This window comes from Myotis lucifugus, unplaced genomic scaffold, assembly GCF_000147115.1.
Source record: "Myotis lucifugus unplaced genomic scaffold, Myoluc2.0 scaffold_28, whole genome shotgun sequence".
Lineage (NCBI taxonomy): Eukaryota > Metazoa > Chordata > Mammalia > Chiroptera > Vespertilionidae > Myotis > Myotis lucifugus.
In genome coordinates this window covers 9,839,106-9,856,757 of record NW_005871076.1, presented here as the reverse complement: position 1 = coordinate 9,856,757, position 17,652 = coordinate 9,839,106, and the positions used below count along the sequence as shown (strand labels likewise).

At 39.4% G+C, this 17,652-nt stretch overlaps 1 protein-coding gene across 2 annotated transcripts; it reads left to right on the top strand.

Moving 5' to 3' along the window:
* The first annotated feature begins 1,279 nt into the window (after positions 1-1,279).
* On the top strand, positions 1,280-16,311 carry UBE2B (ubiquitin conjugating enzyme E2 B). 2 transcript variants are annotated; one of them, XM_023752160.1, is made up of 6 exons: positions 1,280-1,459; positions 3,531-3,611; positions 5,499-5,524; positions 9,518-9,607; positions 13,635-13,696; positions 15,138-16,311. In XM_023752160.1, exons 1-6 carry the CDS (start codon positions 1,416-1,418, stop codon positions 15,264-15,266), a joined length of 432 nt encoding a protein of 143 aa, XP_023607928.1. In that variant the 5' UTR covers positions 1,280-1,415; the 3' UTR covers positions 15,267-16,311. The 2 variants fall into 2 exon arrangements, with proteins under 2 accessions (XP_023607928.1, XP_006086655.1); XM_006086593.3 differs by having other exon boundaries at positions 1,284-1,459; positions 13,608-13,696.
* Positions 16,312-17,652: the final 1,341 nt, after the last annotated feature.

The window sequence follows — 17,652 nt, the reverse complement described above, 5'->3', positions numbered from 1 at the left end:
CTCCCTTTTCGTTAGGAAGTTCTCATTTCAGACCATCCTATATGGCTATTTTAGGTCTCTGAGCTTGTAAAGCTTGCCATGCAGGCCTCCCCTAAGTTTGTCGGTTTTAGTATGTGGCTTCTTTTTTGTCCAGGAGATACCAGGAAAGTGGGGAAAGAACCCTCTCTGGTTCCATTGAACTATGGGCAGTTTGGGGCAATGCTAAGGCCCTCATCCTATCCTCTCATTCTGGTTTGGGCTGAAGAATTACCCTAATATATATGAAAAGGTTCAGGGTCCTCTACAAGAGTCAATAACTTTGAGCTGTTCTCCCACGCCTTCCCCGCCCTCCCTGAAGCTGTGGGGAGCATTTCTGGTGCATCTGCATCAAAAGAGCTAATGTGGAAGACCTGAAATGAATTATCCAGGCTAGATATAAAATCCCCAGCCATGTCGCCATGATCTGTTCCCCAATCTACACCATTCTTTTACCTTTGCCCATAATTTCCAACCCTGGAAACCCCACTGCAGTGCACACACAGGCAATCTGGTGCCCCTAAGGAAGATTTTACTTTGTATTCAGGGGATTTTACTTTGTATGGGTCTCAGCATTCAATACCGCAATAAAAAAAAATGGTGGTCCCATCACTTTATGTACTAGATTTGATAAGCTTTTGAAACAACCAAAGGAGATTACAATTCCAAATTATTTTTAGCTCTGTGTTAGACTTAAGCAAAACATGCTTCGCTTCCCAAAACCTCTTCCTCTCCCATTGCCCTCCCTGATCCTGGGACCAAATGTTTGGAAAACTAATACAGGTGTATGCCCATCCGGTCAGTTTAACTACCTGCTTCAAATACCTGGCCGAGACTCAGGTGCAGCGTAGCCCTCGCTTTACCAGTTCTAATCACGTCATAGGGGCACGTGGTTCTGGATACTTCGCCACCTCCCCCTCAGGGGTGGATTGTTGACATCGCCACCGGTAGATCACGTGACCTTACGTCATCCCACCTCCTTCGCCTGAAATCTCCAACCCGCTGGCGTCCCCCTCTCCCCACTCGGTCGGACCTAACCTAGTGAAAGGGGACGCATCAGGGTGGTGTTTCGGATTTGTTGTCTCCTAACCCACTATTATCTAGTCTGAACACAGAAAATACTCATTTTCCAATTAGTTCAGAGAGCACCAACGGTAGGACCTTGTTGAAAAGCTACCGCAGGAGCTCTCACCCGTGCCCTCCCCCTTTCCTCCCCCCCTCGCGCCGTGGTACTGGCGGAGGGCGGAGGGATCTGGAGGCGGCGGAGGGAGACGTCATTGCGGGGTTGTTTGTGCAGCCTCCGTGGCGGTGACCCGCAGTGATTCGGCCGCCGCGCCGGGGGGTGGGGGGGCCGCGCGGGACTCTTTTCTTTCAGACGGACCGCGGGGCAGCTGTGGAGCATGTCGACCCCCGCCCGGAGGAGGCTCATGCGGGATTTCAAGCGGTAAGGCCCTTCCCCTCCGCCTGGACGACGGCTCCTCCCCGAAGCTGCGGGCCTACCGGACGCGGATCCGGGACACCTTCCTCTTGGGGTCCTCAGAGGGCCGGCTGTGGACCCCCCGGGAGCGACGGGGGGCCAGTTCCAACCCCCGTTCGCTATCCCGATAGCGGAGTGGTTTCTCACTCCGCTATCCCTCCCTCCCCAAAAAGTAAAAAAAAAAAAAAAAAAAGGCTGTGTGCACCTAGGATTCCCCGCTGCCCGCTTGGGCCAGCTGCCTGACTTGTCGCCCTGCCGTTGAAACCTTACCCCCGCGCCTGCACCCGGCGGTACCCCTTCTCGAGACCCCAAAAGGGAGCCCTTGCAGAAGCTTTTTCCTCGCTGACTCCACCAGTGAGCTTTGTTCGACGGGCCTGCGGTCTCCTCGGAGGGGCAGGGTGGAGGCGAAAAGCACCCCCCCCCCTTTCTGCAGGGAGGGTGGGGTCAGCCTCGGGAGGTCGGAGGTGGTTAACCCATCTCTCGAACCCGACTCCCCCTTCTCCGCCCGCGGCGGCGGGCAGACCTTGAGAACTGGCTCAGGCTGGGACCGAGCTGGCAGCGCGGCTGCAAGATCTTCTGCACTCTGTTCGGGCCTGGGCAGAAGCTCTATCTATAGTCTCCAAAGTCTGGAAAATGCTTCTCGAGCAGCGCTAACTTATATTCTCAGGCCTCCTTTGTAAACGGTTTGGTAGAGACGTGGGGTGGGAGGAGAAGGACTTTTTTTTTTTTCTCAGTTGTTTACCGTTTACTTTGAGGTACGGTGGGGGGAAAGTAATAGAAAACTTAGCATTGCGATCCTCTGTTTTTCTGAGACCTGCCCTGATTGAGATGAAATTTGTAGTATAGAAACTTAGATCAGCGGCTCAGGAAGTGACCTCTCAACTTGGCCATGATAAAATCGTAGGTGAGGCCTTGGAAGCCATTGTTTTGGGCTTTGACCAGTTTATCATCATTGAATATATTTGTCACTTCTCTTAGCCGGTTACCTTTGGTGGGCGTCCAGCAGCATCATTCCTGTAAGGCTTCTGTTCGTGGCCCAGTCTTCTTGAGGCTGACTAAAAATAACTGTCTTTATGTGGACTGATTTGAAAGTATCATACCAGATGACAATCACTGCACATATATATATATAGAGAGAGAAAATACAGCGTTTATTTTTTACTGAGTCTTTGAAAGGAGATGCCCTATTTCATGTAAAAGTCATCTTCTAAAGCTTGAAATCAGTAGATTTCAAATTAGCTGAAATTCAGATGAGTGAAATTCAAATAATAAAACTTACAGTTCGTGCCTATTGTTACCCTGATTTGCTGTGATTCTCTGCTTTATTCTGCATTGGACACAGGGTACCTTTGGTAATTTTCCAAGGGTCTTCAGGTTACAAGAATTTGACAGATGTTGGAAGATAGTTTTGTATTGAGTCTCCTGCTCTCAGAGGTAGTTTTAGTGTTCGTGCAGCGCCTTTAAAATAAGGACTGACGGGAAACCAAGCAATTTTGATTACTCTGAAAGCCATTGCTAATTGAAGCAAATGGGATAAAGTAGCTCTCCTGCCTGAAACTACTTTCCTAATCAAATTGAATCAAGTGTTTTCAGTCCTTTAGTGGTCACGCTGAGGATTTTTCTGTTTTGAGGAGGAGGAGGTTTGGTGGCCATGTTGCACAAATAGCCATCCTTAGCACTCACACAGTCTGCATTACAGCAGCAAAATTGATGGTTCTGTTAAAATGTTCTTTTATTTTTGGTTGAGGGCAGCCTATACATATGTTAGCTGTTGAAAGATATCTTAATCTTGATGGTAATTGAAGAGGGATACTCCCAAGCCCTTTAGCATTCTAGATGATTTGTAGTGGTATCTAACAAGTATGTACCTGGGCGAGTTTTTTTTATTGTCAGATGGTTTATTCCAGCTCAGCATAAGAACAAGGAAATAGGTGTTGTTTGTGTCTCAGAGCAGAGAGTATAGAGTCTATAGGTGTTCTATTTGGCCTTTTTAGTGGCCCAAATGTTCAACTTTTAAAATTATACTATGGATTTCTAGATTGCAAGAGGACCCACCTGTGGGTGTCAGTGGCGCACCATCTGAAAACAACATCATGCAGTGGAATGCAGTTATATTTGGGTGAGTTGAAAGATAAAACAACTGATAGGTGTGGTGAGTTTTTAAAAATGAGCAACTAGGAAAAGAGACTGAGGTTGAACGGGGACCTCACAGAAACTGCAAGGTAAATTAGAAAAAACATTGCCATAAAAGTTTTATCGGTTACATAAAATTTATTTGCATTTTGCAATTAATACATAAGATTTTATAGCCCTAGCTGGTTTAGCTCAGTGGATAGAGCATCGGCTGGTGGATTCAAGGGTCCTGGGTTCGATTCCAGTCTGGACACATGCCCAGGTTGCGGGCTCGATCCCCAGTAGGGGGCGTGCAGGAGGCAGCCAATCAATGATTCTGTTGTCATTGATCTTTCTATTTCTCCCTCTCCCTTCCTCTCTGAAATCAATAAAAATATATTTTTAAAAAATACATAAGATTTTATAACAACTTTGGGTTTTACCTTATAAAAATACCATTTGAAACTAAAGGAGAAGAGATAAATGATTTTATATAAAATGTGCCAAGCAAGTGTTTATGCTTGTATTTATTAGAACTATAAAAAGGCTAGGAACAAAAACATTGAGAACTTAGACTATGACAAGATTTTAAATGAAAAACGTTTCATAGCCCAGTATGAAATACAGGCATACCTCAGAGATACTGTGGGTTTGGTTCCAGACTACCACAATAAAGCAATTTTTTTTTGGCTGGTGGAGGGCCTTACTTTCAATTCATAAAAAAAGGCAGCATCTGTGAAGTGCAATAAAATGAGTATGCCTGTAGCTGAATGAAGTCTTTGAGAAGCAGTCTTACATTCTACATATATATTGCATATATGCTTTTTAATTTAAAATTTCCTTATGCCTTTTCTTTGGTTTTCTCAGAATTGATCTTTTTTTATTTCACTCTTTTTTAAAAACTAGGGTTTTGTGCTAAATCTTTAATTTTAAAGGGGAATATTTTCATAAACAATTCTGAGTTGCCTCTGAATTAGTTACAAGTAAGAGTCTACCTTAAAAACTAGTGGGAAAAAGAGGGTAGTTCTCCTTCTAAAGTTATTATTTTAAATTCAGGCTGTGAACATGCTTCTTTGAGACCTGAATATGCCTTGCAAGTAATAATTAAACTTCATGCTGCTGCTTAGGAAAAATGAAATTGGGGTATGGAGGCCAGGAAAAGATTTGAGCAAAAGAAACTGGCTTTCTTGATTTAGTTATGTCTATCCAGTTTGAACTAGAAATTGCTCTGTTGAAAAATAGAACACACCTGCCCTAGCAGAGGGGCTCAGAGCATCATCCAATACATAACAGGTTGTGGGTTTGATTCCCAGTCAGAGCACATACCTAGGTTTCAGGTTCCATCCCCAGTCAAGGCTCTTAAAGGCCCGGCCAATCGAAGTTCCTCTCTCACATCAATGTGTCTCTCTCCCTTCCTCACTAAAATTAATGAACATCATATCCTTGGGTGAGGATTTTTTTGAAAAGCAGAACATGCTGCTTTGGTAACATAGTTAAACTAAAGGGTATTGATTTCCATCTTACTGATGTAAATTAAAATAGGACCTTTTCTCTCAAGAATGCACATATTTACAAAATAACTTGTTGGTATTTGGGAGCTGAATTCTTTTTGTGCTAAAATTATGATACATTTGTGTGTGTGTGTGTGTGTGTGTGTGTGTGTAAAGCTACCCTAAGAGGAAAACTTAGAAAATAAAAGTTACCTTTTATGCCTAAATCTGTAAAAATTTAGGCCTAAGATGATACTAAATTAACACTATCTTAAAAACTCCACAAATTGTCAGGATGAGCCCCTCTTTCTGTTTGAGTTTATCCTTTCCACTCTTGAAAACCAGGAAAAGGCAGAACAAAAGAATGAAAAACGTGTTTTAATCAGAAATTTTCTTGTTTTCAGACCAGAAGGGACACCCTTTGAAGATGGTAAGTCATTCTCCTTATGTTTTCTACAGTGTTAAGAGGCTTTTTAAAAAGTAGGAAATTATGCCCTAATTGGTTTGGCTCGGCCTGCAGACTGAAGTGTCCCAGGTTCGATTCCGATCAGAAGCACATACCCCCGGCCTGGGCCCTGGTGGGGGCTCTTGCAGGAGGCAACCAATGTCTCTCTCACATTGATGTTTCTCTCTTTCCCTCTCTCTTCCACTTTCCCTAAAAATCAGTGGAAAAATATCCTTGGGTGAGGATTAATAACAACAACAGAAGTAGGAAATTATAACACCAATGTATCTACTTAAAACTGTTTTTTATTGTTAATAGGTCAAATTAAAATTAAATACTGCTACTGAGTTTACAAGACTTTCTCCTCCCATCAGCTTGATCACCTTTGTTGCCACTCTATTACCTTAATATTTGGCTATAGAACCTTAAGCCTAGATCATAGGGTCTGTGTTGATAATAGTTTAAATTTTGATGGCCTTTGTAGCATGCTAACAATGTTGCTGTGGTAAACACTAGGAGAGGGTAATGGTGCTTTTTTTTTCTTTTTTTAACTTTGTCATCTGTATTGATAGGATGTTGAGCTGAAATTGTTCTTAAATACACAAAGCTGTCAGTAATTTCACATACAACTGGCATTCAACACCTGTAAACAGCATTCTTGCATACTTTTTAAAAATATATGTTATTTTTTGAAAAAAGCAAATTTCCAGTTCTAAAAAAGAATTGTTAAACAGGTTTGTTTTAATTATCAAAATGGCTTCAGCATTAATGCAGCAAAGATATTTGTACAAAAATATTGATTGCAGCACCATTTTTAAGGAGATAACCTGAATGCCCAATAGAGGAAATGGTTAGCAAATTATGGTTTAGCTAGACTCTGGAGTATTATATACCTGTTAAAGAATAAGGTAGACCAAATGACGTTACAGAATAATGTATGTTGCAATAAGTACATATATGCAAGTGTGTCTGTTATGTCAAAGGATTATGTACCACACTGTTATCAGTGGTTACTTCTAGGTCAGGGTTAGGAATTAAATAGAGGTATTTAAGGACTTAAGCTTTTTACTCTACACCAAGTTATTCTCAAGAGTGGTCCAAAAACCCCTTAAGGTCCCTAAGACCCTTTCAGGGGTTCAATGTGATCAAAACTGTTCATACCAATACTGAGACATTTGCCTTTTTTTTCACTGTATTGACATTTGCACTGGTGGTACAAAAGCATTATTGACTAAAACCAGGACCTAAGCAGTTTAGTGTCTTGGCATAAATCAAGATAGTGGCACCAAACTGTACTAAGTGGTACTTTTTATATTTTAAAAAATGCCAGTTTCACTTAATCTCTTGGTGAAAAAGTGGAAATTATTAATATTATTAAATTATGATCCTTGAGTATACATCCTTTTAATATTCTGTGTGATGAAGTGGAAAGTATGTATACAGCACTTTTCTTGTATACCAAATATAATGATTGTCTGGAGGAAAAATACTTCTGCAGTTGTTTGAGTTGCAACTTGAACTACTGCTTTTTTCATGGAACATTCTTACTTGAAAAAATGACTGACAGACAAACTGATTATTTAGGTTTGAGTATTTGGCAGGTTATATTCTCAAAAGTGATCTAAGTGAGCTGTTAGGTCAACAAGAGCAGCTGAACAGTGAACCAATATTTTCCAAATGTGAATGATGTAAAGCTTTATTTATATGGTTTCAGATTCTACATTGCAACTAACCTTTAAAAACTTACCATTTCTTTGGTGTAATATAAAAAAATACCTAGTTATCTGAAAAGGCTATGGAAGTACTCCTTTCCTTTTCATTTATATAATTGTGTGATGCCTGATCTTCTTCATGTTCCTCAACCAAAACAGCATATTGCAACAGATTGAATACAGAAGAAGCTAAGAGAATCCAGCTGTCTTCTGTTAAGATAGTCATTAAAGAGATTTGCAAAAAATATAAAACAATACTTCACTTCTCACTAACTTGGTGAGAAGATATTTGTTGTTGTTTTTTCTCATTAAATGTTACTTAGGTAAATGTGTAATGAGTTTATAGTTCTTAAGGATAAATATTTTAAGATTTTTGAGTTATAATTTCTAATACAACACATATTGATAGTTACAGCCCCTGGTGTGCTGGGGGCAGCTTGTACTGATTTGTGAGAACAGATTGTTAAAAGTTTTGGGAATTTTTGCAAGCTGATTATTAGAGAGCCAATATTTTAAAATGAAATTATTTTTTATTTTTGGTGGAGATACCATAAAATGGTATGCTATTGCATGCATCTCTTTCCAGCTTCACATTCAGTGACTTCACATTGAAGCTTGGTGGAATGAGAAAGTAAAAAGGGTCCTGAGCCCTAGTCGGTTTGGCTCAGTGGGTAGAGCCTGCTGGCTGAGGGGTCCCCTTCAGTCCCGGGTTTTGTCGAGAGCCTGTGCCTCGTGGCAAGGCTGGATCCCTGGCCCTGATCAGGGCCAGTGTGGGAGGCAGCCAATCGATGTATGTCTCTTTCACATCGATGTTTTCATTTACATAATTGTGATTGTCTCTCCCATTCTTTCTAAATTTCATTGGAAAAATAACTTCAAGTGAGGATTAATAAAAAAGGGGGGGTCCGGAGACCCCACAATAGGGGGAGAACTTAAAAATAGCTGTTTCATATTTGTGTTTACTTGAAATTTTTACATAGTACATTTTTGTAATTAAAGAGAATTAAAATGTAAACTTTAAAAATACATAGGTATAAGGCTGTCTTCACTAACTATACATTTCATAGTACCTCTATTAATATATCAAAATATGAAATAGATACCACCTTTTATTTTGCTTATATCTTTGACCTCCCTAATTCCAAATTTCCAAACAAAAAATTGTGAAGAGGTAGAGTTTGAATATCAAATATGAGTAGTGAAGAAGATAAAGAATAAAATATTTTACTAAATACATGCCTCTTATGTTAGTAAACTGAAGCCAGGAGCTTAGAATTAGGTTGATTAAGGTTTTGTTGTTTAGATTATTTTTTAAATTTTTATTTTTTAGTAGATTATTTTTAATTTTTTTTTTTTTTAGTTATAGTTGGCATTTTTTTTAAAAAGTGGCATTGGTGACATAAGGGAAAGAACTGTGTAGAGACACATGGAATGGTTTAAACTTTCCTTGACTTCGTTAGGAATAAGTTTTTCCAAGGGGTTGTAATTAGAGGGAGGACCTCTCTAATCTACTCACCTTTAAGGTGAGTTTCCTCAAAATAAAAGGACTTTGGATAGTGAATAAACACAAAAGAAGTCTAAAAAAACAAACCCCAAACCACTAGTAGTGTTATTTCTGTGAAATGGATTTGGAATTGGAGTTGAGAGTTCTTAACTTTTCTGTTTACTGTGAACAGATTTACTTTGTTAAAATGCATAATTTTAAAAAAATGCCTATGCTTCTGTTGACCAAAAAATACTGATATAGACTGACCAAAATGTACTGTGTTGGTCTATAACCAACAATAGTAGGCAGTTACACTTATGCTTACCAGTACTGATTCTTGGCATATTTAAGTGAAGGGAGTCTTAAGGGACAGAACAGACCTTTTACATTAGCTCCCAAGTCTCCAATCTGAGTCCATTGTATGTGGTAGTCACCAACTCTCAAAAATCCTCTGGGCACCCTCCCCTCTTCTAAGCTATAATAAATTGTCCAAATGTGCATTTTAAATTTAGTAGCTAGAACCAAATTGCCTTTTAAAAATGTAACAGTTATTCCCACCAATAGTATGTGAAAGTGTTAGTTTCCTATGCTTGCCAATGCTATGTGTGTTGTCATTCTGACATAAATTGAAGTATATTAGTATGTTTCATATGCTAAACCAAAATTCACATGAATTTTTATATGGTGCAAATACCAGTATGGGTTGAAAATTCATTGATGAAGAGATTTAAAAGTTATGCTTGTCCGTACTATAATTATTTTGGTTTGTTTTCTATCTAGGTACTTTCAAACTAGTAATAGAATTTTCTGAAGAATATCCAAATAAACCACCAACTGTTAGGTTTTTATCCAAAATGTTTCATCCAAATGGTAAGTAGCAATTTTGTTTGACTTTGCAAATGATAAAGGGGAGGGGGGAAAGGCTTGTTTCCTTCCTTCTAGGTCTTACCCCATAGTTCTCACTCCAAGGGCCCATTTCCAGATGTTGTTTCCAGATCAGTATTAGTCACAAATCTTACCAAGGTTCCAAATTTGAGATAAATTTTTGTTTTAATAACTTCTGATTTTAAAGTAATATCTATTTGTAGAACTGTGAAAGATGTTGAAAAGAATTTGTCACTTAAAATTTAGCTTTTAAAAACACAAATAAATGCTTGTACAAAATTGGTATGTTCTGAATAAAGTTAAGTACCTAATTTTTTATATACTATGAACATTTTCCCTTATTAAATATTTCTACACCATTCTTAGTGGCTACAAAATGTTCTGAGTTTGCCATAACTTATCTAATCAGTGTCCAGTTGTTTTCAGCACTTTTGATATTCGTGAAAATAAATCTTCTCAAATACTCCTGAATATTTCTTTCTTTTTTTTTTTTTTTAATATATTTTATTGATTTTTTTACAGAGATGAAGGGAGAGGGATAGAGAGTTAGAAACATCGATGAGAGAGAAACATCAATCAGCTGCTTCCTGCACACCTCCTACTGGGGATGTGCCCGCAACCAAGGTACATGCCCTTGACCGGAATCGAACCTGGGACCTTTCAGTCCACAGGCCGACCTACTGAGTCAAACCAGTTAGGGCCTGAATATTTCTTTAGAATAAGTTTTTAGAAGTGGTATTACTGGATCAAAGGTTTGTGTATTTTTAAGGCTTTTTAAAATAGTTTTACTCTTTTTTTCTCATTCCTATTTTCACTTTCAGAAGTTTATTTTATTATTTTTCATAAATGATTGCTGAGGGACCCTTTTGTAGTTAAATTTGTCCTTCCCTGACTTTGTGCTCTTTACTTTTAATATATTTATATTCCTGATTATAAATTACTGTCTGAAAGACTTATTTTTCAAAATATTTAAGCTCTCTTTTTGTAACCTTTTGCTCATTTCAATGTGATCTTCCCCATCAGTTAACTTCTTTTCAGAAGGCACATATTCAGAAGTCTTTCTGATTGCATGTAGTCTCGTACTGCAAACTGCATGAGTGAGCTATAGGCAGGTAGAGCTCCCTACTCAGAGGAGTGTTTTTGTGTACGTGGAACCAGTGTGACTTCCCAATAATAGATTTAATTTCTTTTGCTTTTTTCTTCCAGCTGCCATTTTTTTTTCTTTTAAAGCCAAGACAGGTTTAATTGAATGTTTTGTTTCTGTTTTGGGGAAATTCCCAAGTTGCTTACTACTCTGCTTTTGCTTTATCCTGGCTTAGACTTTATATTGAATCAACCCAAATTATAGTAAGGGGGCTCTGTAAATCAAGGTGGAATAGGCTGTAGAATGCACAGGGAGTATATGTGTATAGGTGTAGGATTAATAGATTTATGGAGAAACTATATTGTTATTTTTGATCATTTAATATTAATAGCGCCAAACCGGTTTGGCTCAGTGGATAGAGCGTCGGCCTGCGGACTGAAAGGTCCCAGGTTCGATTCCGGTCAAGGGCATGTACCTTGGTTGCGGGCACATCCCCAGTAGGAGGTGTGCAGGAGGCAGCTGGTCGATGTTTCTCTCTCATCGATGTTTCTAACTCTCTATCCCTCTCCCTTCCTCTCTGTAAAAAATCAATAAAATATATTTTAAAAAAAATATTAAAAGCATCGTCTCCCTTTTGCTGCTATCAGTACTTTTTTATTGTTAACTTCCTGGTTTACTTTATTAACACCTTTATTGAAATATAATTCATACTAGGGGCCCAGTGCATGAATTCATGCACCTTGAAAGAAACTGTGGACTGCGAGGCTGAGGTGGGCATAGGACGGGTCTCGGCCCATCCTCTGCGCCCCTGCCTTGCCCTTCCCACCGCGGCCCCTGGTCCCCTGTCTGCCGGCAGCCCCGCTCCTGCCACCACTGCTCCCATGCGCTGATGGTGCCGGCCCCGCTCGCACCCCCTGACAGTGCAGAGCAATTAGGGCTGGCGCCAGCAGTGGGTGCGAGCAGGGCCAAAGCTGTCAGCAGGTGCGAGTGGCAGCTGCTGCCTAAATCGCCCCTCAGGAGCAGGGGGAGGTTGAGAAACCCTCAGGGGCAATCAGGGCCAGTGCTGGGCACCGGCAGCGGTTCTGGCGCCAGCAGCGGGTGTGAGCAGGGCCGGTGCCAGCAGCAGGTGCGAGCACGGGAGCAAAGAATTTTCAGTAACCACCAGAGGCTTGCCCCGATGACAGCGACTGGCACCCCACCTTGGTCTGGCATCCCCGCTCACCTGCTCCACCATCCCGCTGCAGCCAATGCCCACCATGTTCCACTCGCGCCCCCTGGTGGTCAGTGCACATCATAGCGACTGTTCGGTTGTTCTGCCGTTCAGTCTATTTGCATATTAGGGTTTTATATATAGAGATACCATGCTCTTTACCCATTTAAAATATACAGTTCAGTGTTTTAATAATTTTTATTGAATTCAGAGAGGAAGGGAGAGGGAGAGAGAGATAGAAACATCAATGAGAGAATCATTGATTGGCTGCCTCCTGCATGCCCCCTACGGGGATGGAGCCTGCAACCCAGGCATGTGCCCTTAACCAGGAATCGAACCATGACCTCCTGGTTCATAGGCCAGTGCTCAACCAGTGAGCCATGCGGCTGGGCCAATTTTAGAACCCTTTCTGATGTTCCTTTGGATTTATAGTAAGTAAATTGACTTGTTTTTAAGCTGAGTTTTAGGATCTTGTCTAAAGCTAACAGTTGGAAGTACCTAGCACATGGATAGTAATGGGTAAGAAGGATAGAGCCCTGTGGTATGACAGCATTTAAGTATACTTTGCCTCGTCTTCTCCCCCTGCCCCCAAAAGCTGCATTGCTGTTTTTATGTAGAGTGATCTGGCTTGCTCTAAAGACTTCTAAAACTTGTTAATTACTTTTATTTTTTAATTATAAAAGGAATGTATACTCAGTGCAAAAACATCACAAAATACAAGAAAAGATAAAACAAGGTCTTTCATAATCCTACTATCACAGTTATCTGCTAGTTACATTTTGACATTTAATCTTACAAATGTTTTTGCAACTGCATACACCTCAAATGAAGATAGTTATAATTTTTTACTATAAATGGAATTATATTATCCTGTATAAATAATTGGAAAATTACAGTATTAAGGTAATATATTGTGGATGTCTTTCTACATTAGTTAACATAGGGTAGATGTGTATCATTTCTGTTGACTAGTGTGGCAGTGGTTATATGAATGTAGCATTTAGCAGGTCCCCTCTTTATGGGCCACAAGGTGGTTTCCAATTTTTCACTCTTATAAAGAGTGTTATAGTGAACATTTGTAAATAAAATTTTGTAGTTCATGATTATTTCTTTTAGAGTAATTTCTGGGAGTGAAATTGCTGTGTTAAAAAATAAACTTTAGCCCTAGCCGGTGTGGCTCGGTGGCTAGAGTGTCGGCCTGTGGACTGAAGGGTGGGTCCCAGGTTCAGTTACCGGTCTGGGCACATGCCTGGGTTGTGGGCTCGATCCCCAGTGTGGGTGGGATGTGCCAGAGGCAGCTGATCAATGATTCTCTCTCATCATTGATGTTTCTGTCTCACTCTCTTTCCCTTCCTCTTTGAAATCAATAAAATATATATTTTTAAATAAATCAGCTCCCCCCCCCCCCCAAAAAAAAAGAAAGCTTTATTTAAGAATATTTAGAAATAGGGAATTTAAACAGATTTACTATATGGGATGTTGAAAAAGTTTTAACTCCCACCCAGCCTCCTCATGAGAAGGTACAAAATAAGAGACCTTATTTAGGGCTGGTTTTCCTGTGAGAATGGGGTTTAGTTATTGCCTAATTTTCAAAACTTCTGTGTGGGCCAAGCGTTCTATTTGTGGTAAAGCTTTCTCTTAATAGATATGACAAAGTTAATATGTAACCAGTTTTAGTGTTGTCTTTGCAGTGTATGCTGATGGTAGCATATGTTTAGATATCCTTCAGAATCGATGGAGTCCAACATATGATGTATCTTCTATTTTAACCTCAATTCAGGTAAGTGTGTATTAAGATGCATCATAATTTTTCAAGACTCTGTGGTATCCAATCAGCTCTTTTAGGCATAATCTAAAGACCGAGTGAGCAAATTAACTTTCCCAGCACTGAGGTAACCAGTGGCAGAGCTCAGACAAAAAACCCATGATTTTTAGACGTCTGGTCTCCTTTTTCATTAGTGACCACCTTAGATCAAATCCACAATTATTTTCCTGTTTATGTGTAAGTTAATGTTCTCACAGGCCAAGTATTTGTGCGCATGAAGTATAGCCAGAGGTTGTGGAGAAGAATAAAAAATCTCAGGGAAAGATGAAAGATGATTGCTTAAAAAAAACCATAGGGACCTCAAGAAACTGCCAAGTGCAGAGAATTGAGAATACTGCCCCATCCAAGAAATTGTCTATACTAATAAAAGGGTAATATGCTAATTAGACTGGAAGTCTTCCAGACGTCCTTCTGGACAAAGCTATGGTGGTGGGGGCCGAGGCAGAGGTGGTTAGGGGCGATCAGGCCGGTAGGGGAGAGTGGTTAGGGACAGTCAGGCCAGCAGAGGAGAGCAGTTAGGGGCGATCAGGCTGGCAGGCAGAGTGGTTAGGGGTGATCAGGCAGGCAGGCAGGTGAGTGGTTAGGAGCCAGTGGTCCTGGATTGCAAGAGGGATGTCTGACTGCAGTCAGACATCCCCCAAGGGGTCCTGGATTGGAGAGGGTGCAGGCCCTGCTGAGGGGACCCTCCACCCACCCACACACAAATTTTGTGCACCGGGCCTCTAGTATATATGTAAAAGAAAGTAGTGTAACTATTTGCCAAAGCACTCTGGCAGAATATTTCACAGTGGACCTTGAATGATAGTTTTCTGGAGGGGTGGAGAGAGGTATGTTTTAGTTATGTGGATTTGAGAGGAGCAGAAGTAATGTTTTGGTTTGTGACCTTTTTAAAGCTTTGCTTTATTGGGATCATCTTATAAACATTGTTTTTAACCTTCCTATTTCATCCCTTTGCTGCTAGATATGTTTTATTGATTAAAGGAAACAAGATTATCTAACTTATAGTGAGACATTTGCCAAATAACTACAATAATAGAGCTTAATGTTGGAAAAGGTTTGTTACTAAGCTATTTACAGGTGTTGTATATTAACCAAATCTGCAAATCAAACTGCTCACTTCCTACTTTAATGTTAGTAGGCTAAAGAAGATATTCTTTTCCAATTTATTCCAAAGGTCTTAAGGCAATTGAGAGTGATCTGTTTTAGAAGCTTTTCTCTAGCAGTAGGAATCTTCTCACTGTATTTATCAAGCCATTTCTGAAATTATTTAGACCTAAAAATATGTAAGACATACTAATTTCTGCCATTTTATATAACTTCTGTGCTCCTTATCTGACCCCTGTTAATGCAAAGAACAACTCTGCAACTCTATTTTTTTCTCTCTCTTTCCTTTTAGTCTCTGCTGGATGAACCAAATCCAAACAGTCCAGCTAATAGCCAGGCAGCACAACTTTATCAGGAAAACAAACGAGAATATGAGAAAAGAGTTTCAGCCATTGTTGAACAAAGCTGGAATGATTCATAATAGACAACTGGTCTGTTAATCTTTTTCATCATTGTTGTGTATAATTTACCTCTCAGTAGAAAGGCTAACAAATTTTAAGTGCCACCAGTTTTAAGGATTCTGCAGAAGAAAAGTCCTTCAGTTTAGAACCTATAAAAGCTTGTGTATCTTGATTAATGTACTTTTTATTGCATGGTGTGAACTAAGTTATTGCTTACATAAATTTGTAATATATCCTGTTTGTATTTTTTTCCAAGTGTATAATGTTGGTGTGGAGTTTTCATGACAGAATATACACATTTTGTAAATCTGTACTTTTTTCAAATATTGAATGCCTTATTTTTGAATTCTTTAGATTTTTAAATTGGAGAAAAGCACTTAAAGTTTTTTATATATGAATATTACATGTAAAGCTGTTAAAATACATAACTTCAAGAGACTTTGTCACTTATTTCCTTATCTATGTAGGAGGGGTTAATAAGTCTCTAGCTCTCAATCAATTGATAGTTTCATTTCCAATTTCAAAAGAACAGATTTATATTTTATCAAGAAATTCTTCAAATTTGATTCTAAATACTTATAATCTCAAACTTCATTTTTGAATGAACCTGTATTGCTTTCAATTGAGCAATTGTAAATTGGTTTGTTCTGTCCAACTCTGTACTTAGGCCACTTTTACTGTTTCTTCATGCTCTACTTACTGTTAAACTGTGCCTCTTGTGATTTCACAATTTGCACCTCTACCATGAGGAATTAGCACCTTTACCTTTAATGAGCAGAGAGCTGATGCAACTTATTTGCTGCTTGATAGCACTTTAAAAGACTTTTGATAATGAAGAAAGTAAAACCATAAGCATTTACCAAACATCCATACCCCACTATTAGCAATGAATAAGAATTTCAGTGGACGAGCAAGGCAGACATTTTTTAATCTCCTAAGTTGTATAAAAGTTGTACTGCATCTAGTTTACATTTTAAACATGGTATTGTAGAAAGCTAATACAAAGCTATCCTATGCCTTCAAGTAGGATAGAAAATGGAAAATATACAAGTAAATTCTGTTGAACCACCTGTGTAGTCTTTCTAGTAGTTAAAACAGCTATTTCAGTAATCCCAAGAGTTTTCTTGTCATATTCCTACTAGTATAGTAAGCTCAGAGCTGCTTCTCTATTAGAAGACTGTAAGATGGCAATATCTATAGCTTTTAGTAAGCAAAGTTTAACACTGGAAGGATAAGTGCTGATCGTTTCTTTTAAAGTTATTAGTTGGCAAATTTGGGGGTAAGTGTATGGCCTTAAGTACTTTGATACAAGTGAGAGTTCACTCACTGGAATTAATGGCCAAAACGGGGGAAAGGTACTTTATTTAAAGATACTTTTTGGTCATTTTAAATGTGTGATGCTTTTATATTCAGCTCTAAAATTATACTTTCTATAGACATATAGTCCAGTGAGTGAAGTGACTCTGATAGTTAATACACAGTAGCAATGAGTCTTCCCTCTTACTTCATTACATGTTATTTGGATACTGCTTTGAAATCTATTTTTATCCTTAACCTGTTTTCCTTTCCCTATTTTAAACTGAAACATTTCAAGTATCGATGGGAAATTATTGAAGAAAATTCGTGCACAGGTAGGGTACCTAGGCCTGGCTAGCAGGCCTGCCATCTGGGGCGTTCCTTTGTTTTGTGCCGCCCCCTAGTGGTCAGCACACGTCATAGCGAGTGATTGAACTCCCGAGGGGACACTGCATATTAGCCTTTTTTATATATAGAATATATCTTACTTGGCAAGGAGTCAACTCTGACTCTTAAATCAATGCATGCAACTCACCTAGTCTGCATTTCATTGGAGAAAATTCTTGGGAACGGTCTGTGAATTACTCCTCATAGTTTTTTCCTTCAGCTTAGGAACAGCTTAGGCCAGCCGTGGGCAAACTAAGGCCCGCGGGCTGGATCCGGCCCGTTTGAAATGAATAAAACTAAAAACTAAAAAAAAAAAAGACCGTACCCTTTTATGTAATGATGTTTACTTTGAATTTATATTCACACAAACACTCCATCCATGCTTTTGTTCCGGCCCTCCGTTCCAGTTTAAGAACCCATTGTGGCCCTCGAGTCAAAAAGTTTGCCCACCCCTGGCTTAGGCTAATGAGGACAGTGCAGCAGCTAACACACAAAACTGTTTGTGCATGGCTAAAGCCGGTGGTGATTTTATAGCATCCTGGGCATTTCACATCCATGAAGTGGGAATTGGGCTCCGTACCAGGCGTTTTTCTTGTTTTTTTTTTTTTTTTTTTTTTCCCTTCTGGAGAGGGATGTTGTCATGGGGAAGTTGTCATCGCTAGAAAGCCATTTTCAAGGTTATATCATATAAAAAAATATGTACTTTTAAACTCCACAAATTTT

Excerpts from the sequence above, each read along its gene's own strand:
- UBE2B (XM_006086593.3), top strand. The coding sequence starts at position 1,416 with ATGTCGACCCCCGCCCGGAGGAGGCTCATGCGGGATTTCAAGCG. Across the intron at positions 1,460-3,530 it reads CTCATGCGGGATTTCAAGCG|ATTGCAAGAGGACCCACCTG; the intron begins GTAAGGCCCTTC and ends ATGGATTTCTAG. Across the intron at positions 13,697-15,137 it reads CTATTTTAACCTCAATTCAG|TCTCTGCTGGATGAACCAAA; the intron begins GTAAGTGTGTAT and ends CTTTCCTTTTAG.